This window comes from Mus caroli, unplaced genomic scaffold (genome assembly GCF_978045245.1).
Source record: "Mus caroli unplaced genomic scaffold, Mus_caroli_1 scaffold_2, whole genome shotgun sequence".
In the NCBI taxonomy this organism is placed as follows: domain Eukaryota; kingdom Metazoa; phylum Chordata; class Mammalia; order Rodentia; family Muridae; genus Mus; species Mus caroli.
This window is the reverse complement of record NW_028227257.1, coordinates 148,589,161-148,605,969: the sequence shown is the minus strand read 5'-3', so window position 1 is coordinate 148,605,969 and position 16,809 is coordinate 148,589,161. Positions and strand designations below refer to the sequence as shown.

At 52.4% G+C, this 16,809-nt stretch overlaps 1 protein-coding gene across 8 annotated transcripts in view; it reads right to left on the bottom strand.

Moving 5' to 3' along the window:
- Positions 1-16,809, bottom strand: part of Dnm1 (dynamin 1) — a 44,558-nt gene that overhangs the window by 20,537 nt on the left and 7,212 nt on the right. For 5 of the 8 annotated variants that reach the window (XM_085835028.1, XM_029471163.2, XM_085835025.1 and 2 more), the window contains exons 2-10: positions 11,829-11,902; positions 11,412-11,561; positions 10,928-11,131; positions 8,960-9,058; positions 8,693-8,853; positions 6,936-7,078; positions 6,691-6,826; positions 6,527-6,594; positions 5,438-5,576 (exon numbers count right to left, since the gene is read on the bottom strand). In XM_085835028.1, the coding sequence (XP_085691154.1) occupies positions 5,438-5,576; positions 6,527-6,594; positions 6,691-6,826; positions 6,936-7,078; positions 8,693-8,853; positions 8,960-9,058; positions 10,928-11,131; positions 11,412-11,561; positions 11,829-11,902 (1,174 nt within the window). Of the gene's footprint in view, positions 1-3,807; positions 3,947-5,437; positions 5,577-6,526; positions 6,595-6,690; positions 6,827-6,935; positions 7,079-8,692; positions 8,854-8,959; positions 9,059-10,927; positions 11,132-11,411; positions 11,562-11,828; positions 11,903-16,809 lie in introns of all 8 variants that reach the window. The other 3 variants (XM_029471206.2, XM_029471169.2, XM_021182409.3) reach the window with 1 other exon arrangement.

Here is a 16,809-nt window from a genome sequence, read left to right as displayed (position 1 = left end):
CGCTTCTGAAGATGGAGCCTGCCCACCAGGACCACCCTTCTTCTCCCAGGGTCGTTAACACCCAGCTTAGACAGGCTCCTGGCCCTGCTTTTCTTCCTGTTCTGGGGTCAAGATTCTTAGGGGATGCTTTGGGAAGATGTCCAGGTATTCTGTGCCTGACTCTAAGGGCAATGTAAGGGTCAAAAGGGACTGTCAGGGTGGGGAGGAGGGCGGGGAAGGGAGTGGAGTTTAGGATGCCAGCCCAGGGAAGGGCGACTCGAGAGAAGCCCACATCCAACCTTCCTGTGGAGGTATCATGGCTGCAGCTCAGGCAGCCTAGCACAAGTGGCTTAGGAGGACCAGCCTGAGCCCTGGGGCTTAGAAAAACACTGGCTGGTGGGGTCTGCTGCCCTGTGAGTTTTTGTTGTTGTTGTTTTGTTTTTTTAAGCTTCTGAGCCTGGACAGAAATTTGGGGCTGAGTCACAGTTACCAGGCCTTTGAGGTGGTCCAAGGCTCCCTCCTAGGGCAGGGGTAGGGGTGGATCTGGGAAGGAGGGGGAGATTTGCAGGAAGAGCACAGCCAGCTCCCTGCTCCGAGCCTGCATCTACATTTCTCAAGTTTTCCACACGTCCCATATGGACAGGGCTGCCTCAGCCCCCTCAGGAAATTCTGCTCCTTCCAGCATCTTTTTCCATTCTGGCTGCCTCCTCGGAGCGCCTGCCTCCAGGACTTTTAACCAGTTTTTAAAATGGAACTTTTCTCTCTCTCCATCCTTGGCTGAGGGGAGCAGCCAGCCTGCAGCCCACACTGGTTTGGAGGTCAGGAGTGGAGCTCTCGAAACCATGAGTTCTGGGTTCACAGGCCGCCCTGCTAGATGGCCTCCTGGAGCCCTTCTTCCTGGGTGCTTTCCTTCTTAGATTATACCTAGCAACAAACTCTCAGCTGTGTCCAGAGAAGTAAAATAAAATTAAACTAAATTTAAAAAATCATCCAATCCCAGCAGGGCTGGAAGTAACACCCAACTCCCTAGAAAACACGGGTACTAAAAAAAAAAAAAAAAAAAAAAAAAAAAAAACAACCAATATAGGTGGATTTTGCCATATAACGAAAAATAACTGCTGAAGTTAAAACATATGGCCAAAATATGGTTCTCTCTTAAGAAGTTATGCTCTCTGTGAAGCAAATTTCTTGCTCACAGGAACCACCTCACCAACCACAGAAGACTTCACTGCGAAACAGAATCAGCCCTGTTCCTTTCTTTCACTCAAAACAGCGGTTAGCCTTGGGTAAATAGGACTTTGAATTTTAGCATTCAATACTTAGTAATTTCCTCTCCCAAGTGCTACAAACATTCTTTTCTGCAACATATTTTCCATCAGACAGCATACTTTAAATCATAGAGTGTCATGTTGACAGAAGCACACAGGCCTGTCTTGCCTCTTTTATTTTGAGACAGGATCTCACGTAGCCCAGGCTGGCCTCTAACTATGTAGTGGAGGGTGACCTTGAACTCACGAGCCTCCTGTCTTCACTCCACAGTGCTGGGATTGCAGGCGTGGACAACCACACTGCCTTTAAATAGTCCCGGTCTTCCACTATGGCGGCATGACTTTGCCTATGGCTGGCCTCTCGATGGGCATAGAGAGCTTTCAGGGCTTTATCATTCATAATGACTGCTTTCCGGAGGAAGGCAGGTCATCAAAGCATTCTGAGCTTTGGAGTGTTGGTATCTAGCCATCAGTCTTCTAGCAATCTATCCTAAGGAAACCATCTAAGAAGAGAGAAGCATAATGTATCTTCATGTGCAAAGAAACTCATGACCAGCGTATCGCTTTGTGGGTGTGCACTTGTACCTGTGCATATTCACGTGGAGGCTCCTTCTCCACCCTGTATCTGAGCGGAATCTCTAACTAACCCTGGAACCAAGGTTTGGGCAGGCTGGTGAGCCAGTAGGCTCCAGGGCTCTGCCAGTCTGCCTTGCCAGCCCTGGGACCACACATGTTGCTGCGTCTGACATTCCATGTGGGCACTGGGAATTGAACTCAGGTCTTCCTGCTGTGTGGCAAGCGCTTTCCCAACTGAGCCATCTCCCAACTCTTGTTTCTTTATGATGTGTTTTAAAATTAAATGTTCAACAAATCCATTCAATGGCCTCTAGCATCACCATTAAAAATTATTCTATAGGGTCAGGAGGTGGTGGCGCACGCCTTTAATCTCAGAGAGGTAGAAGCAGGTATGAATCTCAGTGTCCAAGGCCAGCCTGGTCTACAGAGTGAGTTCCAGGGCAGCCAGGGCTACACAGAGATACCCTGTATCAGAAAAAAACAAAACAGCAACAACAACAAAAACCCTGTTTCTAGGGGCTAGCGTGTGTGCAGAACAGAATGAGAGCAGTGATAGAAAGGAGCAGAGTCCACGCGGTTAAGACACAGAAGCCAATGATGCTCTAATAGGGACGTTTTTGAAATGAGTTATTTTATTTTCTTAATATCGTGGTGTGTGTGTGTGTGTGTGTGTGTGTGTGTGCGGTTTGTGTGCAGGCACACATGCACAGTGATGGCTTTACTCACTGAACCAGCTGGCCAGCCCAGAAATAATGGAAGTTTTCAAGGTGGGTGTAGTGGCTCATGCCTTTCCTGCTACCACTCAGGAGACTAAGACAGGGGACTGCCATGAGGTCAGGTCAGCCTGGGCTACATAGTAGATTCTAGGCTAGCCTGGGCAAGAGAGTGAGTCTATGTCTCAAAAAAAAAAAAAAAAAAAAAAAAAAAAAAAGAAGAAGAGGAAGAGGGAATGGTGGAGGGAAAAACAGAGGAGGGGAGGAGAAAAAAGAGAACAAAAATGAAATAGAAGCATTGGAGCATGCTCAGTGCCCTTACATAGACCTGGAACTGTTTCTGCTATGGACTGAGCCCAACAGACAGAGGACCCGTGGACCAGCCTCTGCACCAAGTCACAGGGACTCCTCAGAACAGGGCCTGGAGATACTGGGTGATGCTCACTAGAACCTTGAAGTCAAGGCAGATGTGTACCCCACACATACACCTCAGCTCAAAAGACATTTTCAGATTCAGGGACAGTATGAGAATTCTGGCAAAGTTCCCACTGGCAATGGCTCCCCTCCTGCATCCTGAAAGCAAATGCTATTTTGGACAGCCTGGCTAAAAAATCCTCAAGTGGAGAGAGAGGGGAAACGACATGGAAAAGGTCACAGACAACCCCAAAGGGGCTGCCCATGCCTGACTCACACAGAGTGCTCCCCTGAGCACTCCGATACAGAGTTCTCCCCCTGAGCACTCCAACATGCTTTAGGGCAAGCTGGTTTTGAGGTCCCGGGATTGGCTTTCCTGTCCCAAGAGGTCCTGACCCTGGAACCCCCTCCATCTGAGTCCCACTCTGCTTTTCCTGAGATCTGTCTGGTCACAAGGCTGATGACGCTACCCACTGCTCAGAGTTGTTGAGAGAATTAAGTCCCATAGTAAGGGCCAGCACTTGGCCCACTGAAGCACATAGTAGCTGCTCAGTAAACAGCTGCCATCCCCTGTCATCGCCGTAGTTGCCACTGTACAGTCATCCTTACCAATGGAAAGGAGAACAATAGGGTGGGGTATGGCCCTCTGTCAGGGACAAGGGATTGGCAGGATCCTGAGTGAAGGCAGTCCCAGGGTTATAAGATGGCGGGAAACCTCAGGCTGGGGACTGCCTGGATTCCAGTGGGGAGCCAAGTGGCCATCACATCTGCTAGGTAGATGGTTCTGCCCGTGGCAAGCCGTAACCACTGGGACGTGGTGCCGGCTGGGCCCAGCCCCTCCCAGGCGGCCGCCATACCTTTTCACTACACTTTCTGATGGTGGACGTGAGTTCACTGACTACCATGTCCACACACTTGATACTGGGCTCTTTGAGCTTCTGCACCTGCTTTTTCACTGTGGCTTCAAAAGCGAGGTCAGGTGTGAAGAGTCCCGTCCTGCACCCGAGGAGGAGGGAGAGGAGGGAACAGCCGGGTGGGCAGAGGGTGGGAGTGAAAGCCAAGCGGCCGGGCTCAAGGGTGGGTGAGGATGGCCAGGCATGGAGGGAAAAGAGAGACACCAACAGAAAGAAAGAGAGAGAGAGAGAGAGAGAGAGAGAGAGAACAGAAGACACCGTGAGCATGGGACCCAGCCCCCCACCTCTCCCAGGATTGCACCTGCCAGGTGCTGCCAGGTACCCCCACCCCCAGGGCTCTGGGGTTATGGCCAAAGGTGTAAGGGAACCAAACCCCTGCTCTGAGAGAGCCCTTTCCAAGTTCAGATTCTCTGCCCCAGGGGTGCCCCCTACAATCCTCCTCAGTGCTCTTTCCCAGTGCCCCTTGGGTCCTCCTAAGGACCTGACCCAGACCAGGACCTGGCCACACATCCTGTGCAAGTCTAGGCTTTTGAATGTCCCTGACTTGCTTCAGCCAGACTCAAAAGCCCAGCCCTATTGGCTACCTCTGCTAGGACGCTCGGCTGCATACCAAGGTTCTGCACTCCCCACTTGCACAGTCTGTAATGCAGACGAAGCCTCCTGGAGCCTTGTGCCTGCGGCAGCCCATCCTCTCAACCGGACTCTGACCTCCTTGCCTGCCCCTGCTCCTCCCTTCCTCCTCAAGGGGCATCCCTTGCCTCTCTTCCTAACAGGCCCATGGGACACTTAGCTCCGAAAGACAGAAAGCAAGAAGAGGCGAGGAGACAGAGAGGGGAGCGGTGATTGAGAGGGGCCAAGGCAGCAGTGGGGAGGGAGGGGTCCTGGGTGAAACCAGTGAGCACTGCATTGAAGAGTCCACAGCCCCAGCTCCCAGCAACAGCTCTGCCACTTCTTAGCAGGTGTGGCTGGGGTAGGTTATTCAGTGCCCCGGGCCTCGGATTCCCTGCTGTGAGAAACATCCTCCAAGCCCTGCCTTCCTGGACAGTTCTGTGAGGCTGGATGTCCCTGGAAAGGTGAATGTGGAAGAGGATGGAATGCCTGAGTGACAGTCCCCAAGGAGGGGTGAGAGGGTGGAGAGGATGAAGGACAACAGGGAGACATGGGACCTGCCAGCCCTGGGCCCTCTGCATTCCTCTGGCTGCCCAGGTTCCTGCGCAGTACCCCAGAAGGTCCTGTCCCTCACATGCCCTCCAACTGAGGCTTTCCCAAGACCCTTCTAGAGCCTTGGAAGGTAACCCGACATCTGTGGAAGGCAGGGGCCCAGGATTCCCTTAAACAGCATTCTCTCTGAGCCAGGGGAGATCTCTTAGTGTCCAATTCTTTGATTCCCCAGACCTGGGGATCAAGGTGTGGGTGAGGTCCCCTCAGAGGGCTCCCCTGTCCAGGTCCTTCCCCACCCCGCTGAGGCCTGTGCATGCTACCGAGAAGGCGTTGGGGTATGTGGGGGCTGGCTGAGCAGTGCAGGAAGGGACAGAGGTGGGGCTGAGGGGGCTGGCCGAGGGCTGCCTGTTACCTTCTTGGTGCACTGTCTAACGGTGCTGATTAGCTCCGAGATAACCATGTCCACACACTTGAGACACGGCTCTCGAATCTTCTTCACCTGCTTTTTCACAATGGTTTCAAAGGCCATGTCTGGGGTAAAGAGCCCCGTTCTGTACGCCCGGAGCAGGAGAAGGGCACAGTGTCACAGGCTGGCACTTGCCAGGAGGGCCAGGCTAGGGTCCCTCTCCAGCTCCTGGCTGTACCTGGGGGAAGAGTCCTCCCACTACCCTTTCTGAGCCTCAGTGTCCCCATCTAGTCAATGGGTTGGTGATCCTTGGGCCAGACCACTCTGCTCGAGACTCTTCCTGTGTACCTTTTGCTTCCTTGTAAGTGTTGCTGTGAAAGGTTCTATATCCCCAAACTCTGGAAATTGCTGAACCGAGGCCTCCTTAAGAGCCGTTCTGAGAACCAAGCTTTTTGTTAAGACTAGGAGACGAGATCTTCCTACTAGGCCAACTCACTTATCAAACTGCAAACTTCGTGTCAAGATGCAGCATGGAGCCTACAGGAGGAGCACAGGGCTCTTCTGTCTTGTTCACATAGGTGTTGGATGGGCACAGTGCCAGTCAGAGTCTGGGTTCTCCATCCCAGGGGAGGGTGGTGTCTAAGCAGCAGGCTCTATCTCCCAGCCCTCCTTTCTCCACCAAGGGGTGGCTTAGGAGGGGAGTGGGTAAAATAGGGGAGGCAGAGCTAACAGGAGCTGGGGGAGGGTCTGACAAGTAGAAAACTCCCCTCATAAAGCAATTTAGAACGATATCTGGGTGCTATGCCCTAGGCCCCACCCAGCAACCCTACCCTTTGCTTGGCTACTTGGACAGCACTGGGCAGTTATTGCGCCCTAGGGAGAGCTGCACCCATCCCTATAGAGTGCACTGCAGGCTGTCGAGAGCCCAGGCCCCCCAGCCACCTCCCTCCTTAGCTGGAGCCTGTCGACGGAGGAGCCAGAAAGTTGGAGTTAAGGGGATTGAAGATTAGGACTCTCAGGTCCTTCCTGCAAGAGGCTCCTTCAGGCCCCGTGCCCCGTGCCCCGTGCAGAGCCCACCCTGGTCCCAGTACATGCCTGATGCCATGGATATTTTTGATAGCATAGCTGATCTCCCTTCGCAGTTCCTTCTCATCAAACTCCATCTGTGGTGAACAGACGGGGGGCGGGTCAGCGTCAGCCCTGCCTCTAGGAGATAAGAGTCAGGGCCTCCCCTCCTGCCTGGGACTGCAGTGTGTTACCTTAACCAGCTCAAAGGGGAAGCGTTCATGGAAGATCCGGTTAATGCGGGCTCCACCTGACAGTTCGTAAGTGTCAATCTGGTCTCCAGAACCCTCGATGCGCTTCTCGAAGTCCACAGCAAACTGCTGGACCATCCTGTGTGGGAGGAGGGCGTGGCCTGAGGATGCAGAGGAGGGAGCCCCGGGCCCTGGATTGTGGGAGGGGCTGGAGGTTCAGCCCTGGGGAATGGGGCCAGGAGCCTTACTGCAGGAGGGCCTTGGTCTTGCGCGCTGGGTCATCCGGTCGGAAGTTCTTGTACTCGTCCACCTCCTTCTCAATGGACAGCAGCTGGCTCTGCAGCTTGTTCCGAAGTCCCGGCAGTGTGTCCCGGATGTGGTTGGTCAGTTGCTGGGCGTGGCGGGTAAGGAAAAGGTTAAAACCAAGGTCACAAGCCTAAGTGCCCACGAGCCTGGGCATGGGGACGGAGGGAGGCCGGGATTCTGTGTGGATGCCGGGAGGCATGGAGCTGATGAGGACTAGCCAGAAGCTGTAGAGCACTGGTTCTCAACCTTCCTGTCGCTGCCCTTTAATGCAGTTCCTCCTACGGTGGCGATCCCAACCATAAGATTATTTTTGTTGCTACTTCACAACTGTAACTTTGCTACTGTCGTGAACTGTAATGTAAACATCTGATATGCGGGATACTTGACATGCAACCCCTGTGAATGGGTCATTCAACCCCCAAAGGGGTTACAACCCACACACTGAGAACCTCTGCAACAGCAGGTGAGCTGGGAGCTCTGCGGGTGCTCCCAGAGATGAGCTTTCCGAATCAATATGCCATAGCTCAGGTTCTGACAGAAGCCAGGAATCTGGAGCCACACTTAAAGCTACCTTATTTTGAGTAATGGAATGTTTTTAGGCAGGGAAGGCTGAAGGACACCCCACCTTGCACCCTCTGGGCTCCAATTACCGAAAGGTAATTCTCAAGTTCATGTGCTCAAGTCTGCTCTGTTCGCCTACACCCTCTCCCCATGAGCCACCGTGGGGACACTATGGGGCAGCGTCTGGCCACTACTGTCCTCTTTTTCAGAGAGTGGTGTCGCATAAGGTGAGAATGAAGCTGGGGTCTGGTACCAGCTCTATGGTAGTCTTGACTGCCCCTACACACAACTCCAGAAGGGGGGACAGCCCAGGGAAGCTTCTAGAATGTTTGTGGTTTCTGGATCAGCCTCTCTGGATCCTGACAAAAGGACCAGGATGTCCAGAATGAATGCATTCCCGTCACCTCTAGTCAGTGCCACCATCCACACAAAATCCCGGTCTTCCATACATGCTGCGAGTCCTGGGGCTCCCCTTCCACGTCCCAGACAGGAAAGGTCAGCAAAGCCCTTGTCACTACCTCCATGTGGAACGGGGACAAGTGGCTTCCCTTCTCTGGATCTAGGTGGTTCTACATTGTATACTAATCTATCTTGGTCATCCTTAAGATATACTGAAGAGGGGCTGGTGAGATGGCTCAGTGAGTAAGAGCACCCTACTGCTCTTCCGAAGGTCCAGAGTTCAAATCCCAGCAACCACATGGTGGCTCACAACCATCCGTAATGAGACCTGACGCCCTCTTCTGGTGTGTCTGAAGACAGCTACAGTGTACTTACATATAATAAATAAATAAATAAATCTTTAAAAAAAAAAAAAAAAGATGTACTGAAGAAACTGGGCTGGAGAGCTCTGCAATTAAGAGCATTGACTGCTCTTCTAGAGGACCCAGGTTTGATTCTCAGCAACCTCACGACAGCTCACAACCATCTGTAACTCCAGTCCCAGGGGGAGTTAATACTTTCTTCTGACATCCTTGGGCACCAGACACAGACAAAATAGCTATACATATAAAATAAAATAAAACTTCAAAAAACAAAACACAAGCAAACAATCAAACAAAGGTGTACTCGAAATTATTCCTGTTTCCCTCCCCACCCCACCCCACCCCCGCCCCTGGCCTGGCCTGGCCTGCCCTCCTACCTGGTTGAGGACCTTCTGCAGGTAGGGTGTGCCCATGCGGTCAGCCAAGTGGCGGTAGGATGGGTGAGAGAGGAAGAATTTTCGCTCCGCAGCCAAGGCGGCTGTGATGTCCTTCTTGCCGTCTATGTCCTTCTGGCTCCGGTTCACCACGCCAATGTAACCTGTGGAACAGGGTCAAGGTCAAGGGCCAGCCAGCCCACCAGGGAGGGAGGTGTAGGGATGCGGGCAGCTCCAGGAGGGGATGGGGAAAAGCTCCCCTTTGCCCACCTCTGCGCAAAGGGAGCAGCTTATTCTCCAGCACGTCCCGCGCATCTGTGCCCTCGTCCATCAGGTCCAACTTGGTGATGACCCCAATGGTGCGCTGACCTGGGAAGTGACCACAAGAGGATTGTCACAGTGGCTCCAGACCTCACTCAGAGGACTTCATGCTTTCTCAAACCTTCCATGCTGTTCCTCTCATCCCCTGTCCACCCCCTCGCCCACTTAGCTGCCCCTCTTTCATGATCCGAAGTGGCCAAAATGGTTTCTGTTGTTGTTACTGTTTCTTTCAGAGAGGATCTGGCTATGAAGCTCAAGCTGGCTCCAGACCTGATATGCATAGGGGGCTGGAGAGATGCCTAAGTGGTTAAGGTCACTGGCTGCTCTTTCAGAAGACCCCAGTTCAGTTTCCAGCACCCACATGGCAGCTCACAGATGTCTGTAACAGTTTGAGGGGATCCAGTGCCATCTTCTGGCCTCCGTGCAAGCAAGTGACGCACAAGCATTGTGCCAGCAAAACATCCATGCTAAGAAAATACTTTTAGGGCTGGAGAGATGGCTCAGCGGATAAGAGCACTGACTGCTCTTCCAGAGGTCCTGAGTTCAATTCCCAGCAACCACATGGTGGCTCACAACCACCCATGATGAGATCTGACGCCCTCTTCCGGGGTGTCTGAAGACAGCTACAGTGTACTTACATATAATAATAAATAAATAATTTAAAAAATCAGCCGGGCGTGGTGGCGCACTCCTTTAATCCCAGCACTCGGGAGGCAGAGGCAGGCGGATTTCTAAGTTTGAGGCCAGCCTGGTCTACAAAGTGAGTTCCAGGACAGCCGGGGCTATAAAGAGAAACCCTGTCTCGAAAAACCAAAAAAATTAAAAATAATAAATAAATAAATAAAAAGAAAAAATAAATAAAAAAGAAAATACTTTTAATTTTTTTTTTAAATTTGAGATATATAGCCTGGCCTGGCCTTGAACTCATGATCTTTGTGCCTCCACCTCCTGAGAGATAGGCTCTTGACTATGTACTACCACACTGGTGCCAAAATCATGTATTATTATTATTATTATGTTTTTTTGAGGCAGGGTTCTCTGTGCACTGTATAGCTCTGGCTGCCCTGGAACTCACTCTTTAGGCCAGGCTGGCTTTGAACTTACAGATCTGCCTGTTTCTACCTCCCAAGTGCTGTGATTTATTGATTTATTGATTTATTTTATGTATGAGTGCCCTATCTTACTTACCAAGTGCTGTGATTGAAGGTGTGTGCTATCACCACCAGCCAAAATGATATTTTAACTATACCAGTCCAGGAAAGAACCCAGTACTAAGCTATATCCCCAGCCAGGATAAAATGTTTCTTTGGGGGTATGTCTTTTTGTTTGTTTGTTTGTTTGTTTTCAAGACAGGGTTTTTTCTGTGTAGTCTTGGCTGTCCTGGAACTCACTTTGTACACCAGGCTGACCTCGAACTCAGAAATCCACCTGCCTCTGTCTCCCAAGTGCTGGGATTAAAGGCGTGTGCCACCACCGCCTGGCTTGGGGTGCGTCTTTTAAGCACCACATTTATTTATTCATTTCCTTATTTATGTATGTGAGTGCACCCATGCCCCGTGGGTCAGAGATAACTGTAGAATTCAGTGCTCCCCTTCCTCCATGCGGATTTCAGGGATCAAATGCAGAGGTCATCATTGGCAATAAGGACCTCTTCCTACTGAGCCACCTAAGGGCCCTCCTTTTAGCTTTTAGTGACAGGATCTCATGTAACCCAGGCGGTCCTCAAACTCATCGTATAGCTAGTGCTGGCCTCAGTCCTGGACTTTCTATATTAAGATGAGGCCTCATTATACCCAGCTGAAATGAGTCTAAAGATTAAGTCCAATTCCACCACTACTTAGACTCTGTAGTGATACCTCCAAACTAAAACTAGCCCCCTGCCTCGCCTTGTGCATCCGCTGCCAGTCAAGGACCTACCCTGAGGGTCCACCTCCTTAGCGATCTTGAGGGCATCAGAGTTGGCCAAGTCCGAGTTGGCAGGGGACACAGCCAGGATAAGGCAGTTCTCCTTAGTGACGAACTGCATAAGCATGTCCCGGATCTGGAACTCGATATCAGGAGGTTGGTCCCCAACTGGGACCTTGGTCATTCCTGGCAGGTCCACTAGAGTCAGGTTCAGCACTGGACAGAGAAGCAAAGAGGGCAGGTTCACAGTGTGAGCGTGGTTAGGTGGGCAGAGTTCAAGAACAGGGTCCAGCTTAAAGAGCATCTACTGGTGAGCCAGGCCAGAAGTGGGGGTGGGGGGGGTGGGGGGGGTTAGGGAGGTAGGGCGTGAGGTAAGTGGATGTAGAGGACCGCAATGCTCAATAAATAAATGAAATGTGTGGGGCTGGAAAAATGGCCCGGGGGGCCAGGCTAGACAAAGAAACCGGGAGGAGGAGGCGGGGCCAGGTCTCCTCACCATGGGGTGAGTAGACCCGCAGGTTGATGGGCACTGGCGAAATGCCCTTGTTGGTGCCGGTGACTCGATCGGTCTCAGCCTCGATCTCCAGGCGCACCTCCTCGAAGTCGGTGAATTTCTTCCCCTTGCAGTGCAGGAACTCGGCATATTCTGCTCCAGAAGCCGGCAGGAGAAGGGAAAGAGGCATCAGACCTGGGAAGCCCACCTGAGTGGCATCCTTCTCCTGTAATCCACCCTTTACCTCCAAACACTACGGGCCCTTATCTCCATTTTACAGCTTTATACCCACTGTCTAGATTGGGATGAAGGGCCAAGGAGGGGAGGGTGACCTTGTCTACTCTTAAAACAACTTCAGTAGCTAGGCTGGACTTCGCACTGGGGAGGGACCACCCATGGCTGCTGATGGAAGACACAAACCTGTGGTAGAATTAACCAGCTGCAGGACCAGGGGACGCCGGGTGACGATGCCAGATCCTCGGGGCAAGAAGTCCCTGCAATGAGTTTGGGGGTCAGAAGAGGGTCAAGATCTGAGGACAACTGCCTTCCCACCCAGGGAGTACCTGTCTCAGGTCCCACAGCATCTCACTGAGAACATTGTCACTAAGGGGAGGGGCTCCCTCGAGTCACCACATCAGGTTGCCAAGAGGCTAGACGAGCAACTCCCCAAATGCCCCTCAAATATATATCATGTTCATTCTGAGCCAAGAGGAAGTCCCCGCCCCCATCCCAGCCATTGTTATTCTGTGCAGGAGAGAATGTAGCACAGGATAGCCCAAATAACTGATGGCTAGTTAGATCTCAGCAAAAACAGGACAGAACTGCCCTCCTCCTTGTCCCTCTGAGCAGGCAATGGTTCCGTTCCTCTTCCCCAGGCCCCATCTGTCTAGAGGTGAAGACGACACAGACGCAGCCCGGAGGAGGCAAAGAACAGAACTCAGCCTCCTTTGGTACCAATTGCATGCCAGCTGCTTTGTGGGCAGCAGCTCATGAGCTCCAGAAAGTAGCCCTGGGAGGAGGATGAAGTTACTGTCCCCACTTTATAGATGGAGAAACAGCCTCAGGGATCATCCGATGGCATGACAAAGCAGATGAGAGCCTGGCCTCAGCTCTGTAAGAGCTCCTGACCTCCAGGCCCCACGGACTCAGCCCCTCCATAGGACTGCCCTGAGCCCTGACAGGCTATACCCAACATTTGCTTCTGCTGATGTCAATTTTTGGATGCATCTCTGTCTGTCAGCTATTCTCAAGTGCCCCACCCATGACTTCCACAGGCTGGCTGGAGGGTGGAGGCCTCTTCAGGAATCAGGCTGGCAGAATTAGCAGTCACGGGATCCCCCAGAACCTAGGAAATGGGGAAGCAGACCAGAGCCCGAGGGATCCTACTGACCCAGCCAGTCACCTCCTGGAAGAGACCCAGGGAAACTCCGAGGGCATCAGATACGCAGACTCAGCCCAGAGCTGATGGAGGCTCACAACACTTCCTGATGAACCCAGACCTCAGGAGCAAAGGGTCCAAGGAAAACAGACAGACCCAGGGGCCTCAGTTTCAAGGCCCCCTCTGGGGGCCCTCTCCTGTGCCACCTCTAGAAAAACAGAGACTGCTGGGAGTCTGTGGGCCACCAACTTGGGCAAGGCAAGGGACAGTTGGCATGCATTAATCTGTTCTAGGTACCAGGCAAATGCATCTTCTTGCCACACTAATAATGTGCAGGAGACCAGGGCTGGTACTTTACGCCAACTACTGAATACCATGGCAGCCCAGGGCTCAGTATTCATAAGGGATTTAATGCATTCTAAGGGAATCCCTAAGTCATCAAATGAGACTCTCATAGAGAGTCTCACTTTATGGATGAAGCAACTGAGGCTCAGAGAGGGGAAGCGACCGACTCAAGGTAACACAGCAGAACTGTGAGCTTTGTCTTATTTGTTTGGATTTTGTTGTTGTTTCATGTGTTTTTCGGCGCTGGACTTTAAACCCAGACTCTCCCACATGCTAGTTAGTTAAGTACTCTGCCATTGAACTGTATACTCCAGCCCCAGGTCTGACATTCAAACCCAAGTGTCTGTTGGACCCCAGAGGCTAGAAAATGTCCTCCATCCCTCCGTGCCACCCCTACTCCAAGGAGCCAGATTTAGCTTTTTATATAATTGAATTGACTCTGATCTGTGCCAGGCCCTGTGCTGGGCCCTGAGGATGAGAGATGAGTCACCAGCTCCCCACCCAAGGCGCTCACAGTGTGGTGGAGGCAGAGAGTAAACAGTGTAGCTTGTGGTAGGACAGAGCTGGCCAGGCAGGCCAGGAGGGAGGGAGTCCCAGCCTAGAGGACTTCCTGCCTCATCACCCAGCCTTAAATCAGTGACTCCTTGGGGAGAGTCACCCCTCTGTTTGGGAGGTCTCCAGGATTGTGGAGGTAACACATTTGTTTTGTCAGTGGCTTTGGTGGGTGTATGGGCCTCGGGTCCACCCTCTTCCTCACCAGCTGCTTGCCAAGCAGAGCCATGGTAACAGTGGTTGCCGTGGAAACGGCAGGAGGGGCTGGGAAGGATGGGGCTCCCCATAGAGAGCCCTCCCCAGGCAGAGATGTGGACTCCCCTGAAGTTATTCCTTGAGAGGCCTCCCTGGGAGCAGATGTGCCCACCCAGTCTTGGGTGCCTGAGGGTGGAGGGCTCTGGAGAGCCTCAGAGAGTGGGGCGATCCTAATCTCCTGCCTGAGACAGTTGATAGCTGCTTAGGGTCTGGCCCAAGTCACTGCCACCTCAAAGCTGGAGCCCATAAGCAGAACTGGCCAAGACCAAACTCTCAGAGGCCCAGGGTGACGTCAGGAGCCCAGGCTCTCTAAGAGAGGCCTACTCAGCCTGAGTCAGAATTCACGAGGCTGGTTGTTACAAGTGCTGGTTCCTCAGTGTGTGCTAGATTCAAGTCTCCAAGGATAGGCCACACTAAGCAACAATATCCTGTATGACTGTCATGTTTTCTTTCACTACAGCTTGCTTGCCTTAGAGGTTAAGAGGCAGTGCCAGGTATAGGCCGTGGGTTCAAATCCCACCTCTACCCTTCCCTGGCCTGGTGTCTTTGGACTCATTCCCTCATTCTGAATGTGTGCTCAGCTATGGCGGAACATCAGACATGGTTGTTAAAGGGTTTGTGGGGCCTCTCAGCAGAAAGACTGAGTCCATGCCCAGGACATGAAGACCGCAGGAGCTACCAAGAAGGATTCCTCATTTTCAGCCTCCTCTAGGAGGACCCCTAAACTTCAGCAAGAAATCTGAAACCCCACAGAAACCTCTGCCTCACCTCCTCTGGGTACTGAATCCTGACTGAGGCACCATGAAAGAAAGGCAAGATGAAAGCAAGGAAAACAGCAGAATAGAGGGCACCCTACTCCCCCATCACTGCCCTGAAGGTGGGACTGAAGCCTAGAGAGGGTAAGGTTGGATGAGGATACACAGCAATGGAGAGTGGCTGAACAAGAACAGGACCCAGGAAGCCTCACATGTCCACAGACAGGACCAGCAGCCCCCCACCCCTCATGAGCAGACACCCTGACACACAGTAGATCCTCTGGAGACACTAAAAGGAATTGCTTTGTGGCTTTTCTGATACCTGGGCACTGTGGCTCTCTGTGAAGGGTCAGCATCTTTGACTCAACCTCCGTTCAGAGCCACCATCACACCTCCTGTTTAGGCCTAAGGGACAGCAGAGCAGGTAGGGAGAGCATGCAGGCTCGTTAGCACCACAGGCCGGGGCTGCGCCCAGCATGGGAGGGCAGCTGGTGGCCTGCCAGCTCTCCCACTCATTTTGAGCAGATGGTCGTTTCACAGGGAGGCCTTGCCTTGCCATCTGCAGAGACACCTTCAAACCTGAGGCACAGAAGGGACCAGACAGCCGCCTCTCAGGACCTCCAGCACCACCTACCTCCTCCCGAAATCGGCACTGTCATTCCCTACCCACAGAGGCAAGAAGCACCACGCCATGTGCCAAAGTGACACCTCTACGCCTCCTCCAGAACCTGAGGCTTGAGGGCCAGAGCATCCTGCTTTTCTGACCCTGCTAGGGAGCAAACAATGACAAGAAGTGATCCTGGCTGGGCAGTGGTGGCGCACATCTTTAATCCCAGCACTTGGGAGGCAGAGGCAGAGGCAGACGCAGGCGGGGTTTCTGAGTTCAAGGCCAGCCTGGTCTACAGAGTGAGTTCCAGGACAGCCAGGGCTACACAGAGAAACCTTGTCTCAAAAACAAAAACAAAAACAAAAACAAAAAACAAAACAAAAACAAATAAAAGAAGTGACTCTGTCTATGTGGACGGTTCTCCTGCCTTCTGTTTCTTGGGCTCCAGCAGCAGACAGGCCTGACACTGTCGGAGCTCCTGCTTTGGGGCTGTGGATGAGTGACTGTCTCTCTCTGTGCCTGTTTACACACCAGCACAATGAATGGCGCTGGGGCTTATTGGGGTTAAGGGCTGACAAGCCACAGTCGTTATAGTGAATGGACCATCAGCCAGGGAGGGAGGTAGAAGGTGTGTTTCCAGCCCGACCAGGAGAAGAAGGGTGGCTTGGAAGAGCACAAGGGATCTCAAGGGCAAATGGAGCCCCTGAAAGAGTCAGGCGGAGCTGGCTGAGCTCTGAGGCGGCCTCTGAAGCATTGATCTGGAGTGATGGACAGAGATTTTGTCAGCCAAGAAACACAGATGGAGTAGGTGAGGCTGCCTCAGGCAGCAAGTCTTTCTCTGGTCACTGGGCCCCAGGAGACACAGGAGGCCGGAGGCAGCCAGTGCTGTAGGTTGTAAATACCGACCCGATGTTCCACCTTTCCTGGTCTAGCCTTGGCCTCCCTTCATGTACCAATGCAGAGACTAGGTGGGACCTGCCTCGGTAGGCTGAACGGCACGAGGCGAGGTGGGCACTCAGATACCCTGCTAAGCGGAGGACTTCTCCCAGTGCCCACTTACAGCTTACTGGATGGCAGGGGACATGGAGTCACAAGAGGAAAATTGTTGTACAAGGTCATGGTGCAAGTTGGTGATGGCTGGGACCCCTGACAGCAAAGCTCAGCTTTCCTAGCCCCCTCTTTCCCTTTGTCTTTTCATCCATGAAGATCCCTCCCTCCTTTCGTCCCTCTCTTCCCTTCCCTCTCTGAGATGATTATACTAGCTAGTTATGTATAATTTCCAAAATGGAAATAGTTTCCCTTTTCCCACCTAATTAAAACACTAAGATTTTTAAGCCCTGTAGTGATGGCACACACCTTTAAACCCAGCACTCGAGAAGGCAGAGGCAGGTGCATCTCTGGATAGTTAAGGCCAGCCGCCTCTACCGAGTGAGTTCCAGGACAGCAAGGGATACACAGAAAATTTCTCTCTCAAAAAAGGGGGGAGGGTTCTCCACTTGAAAAAAGATT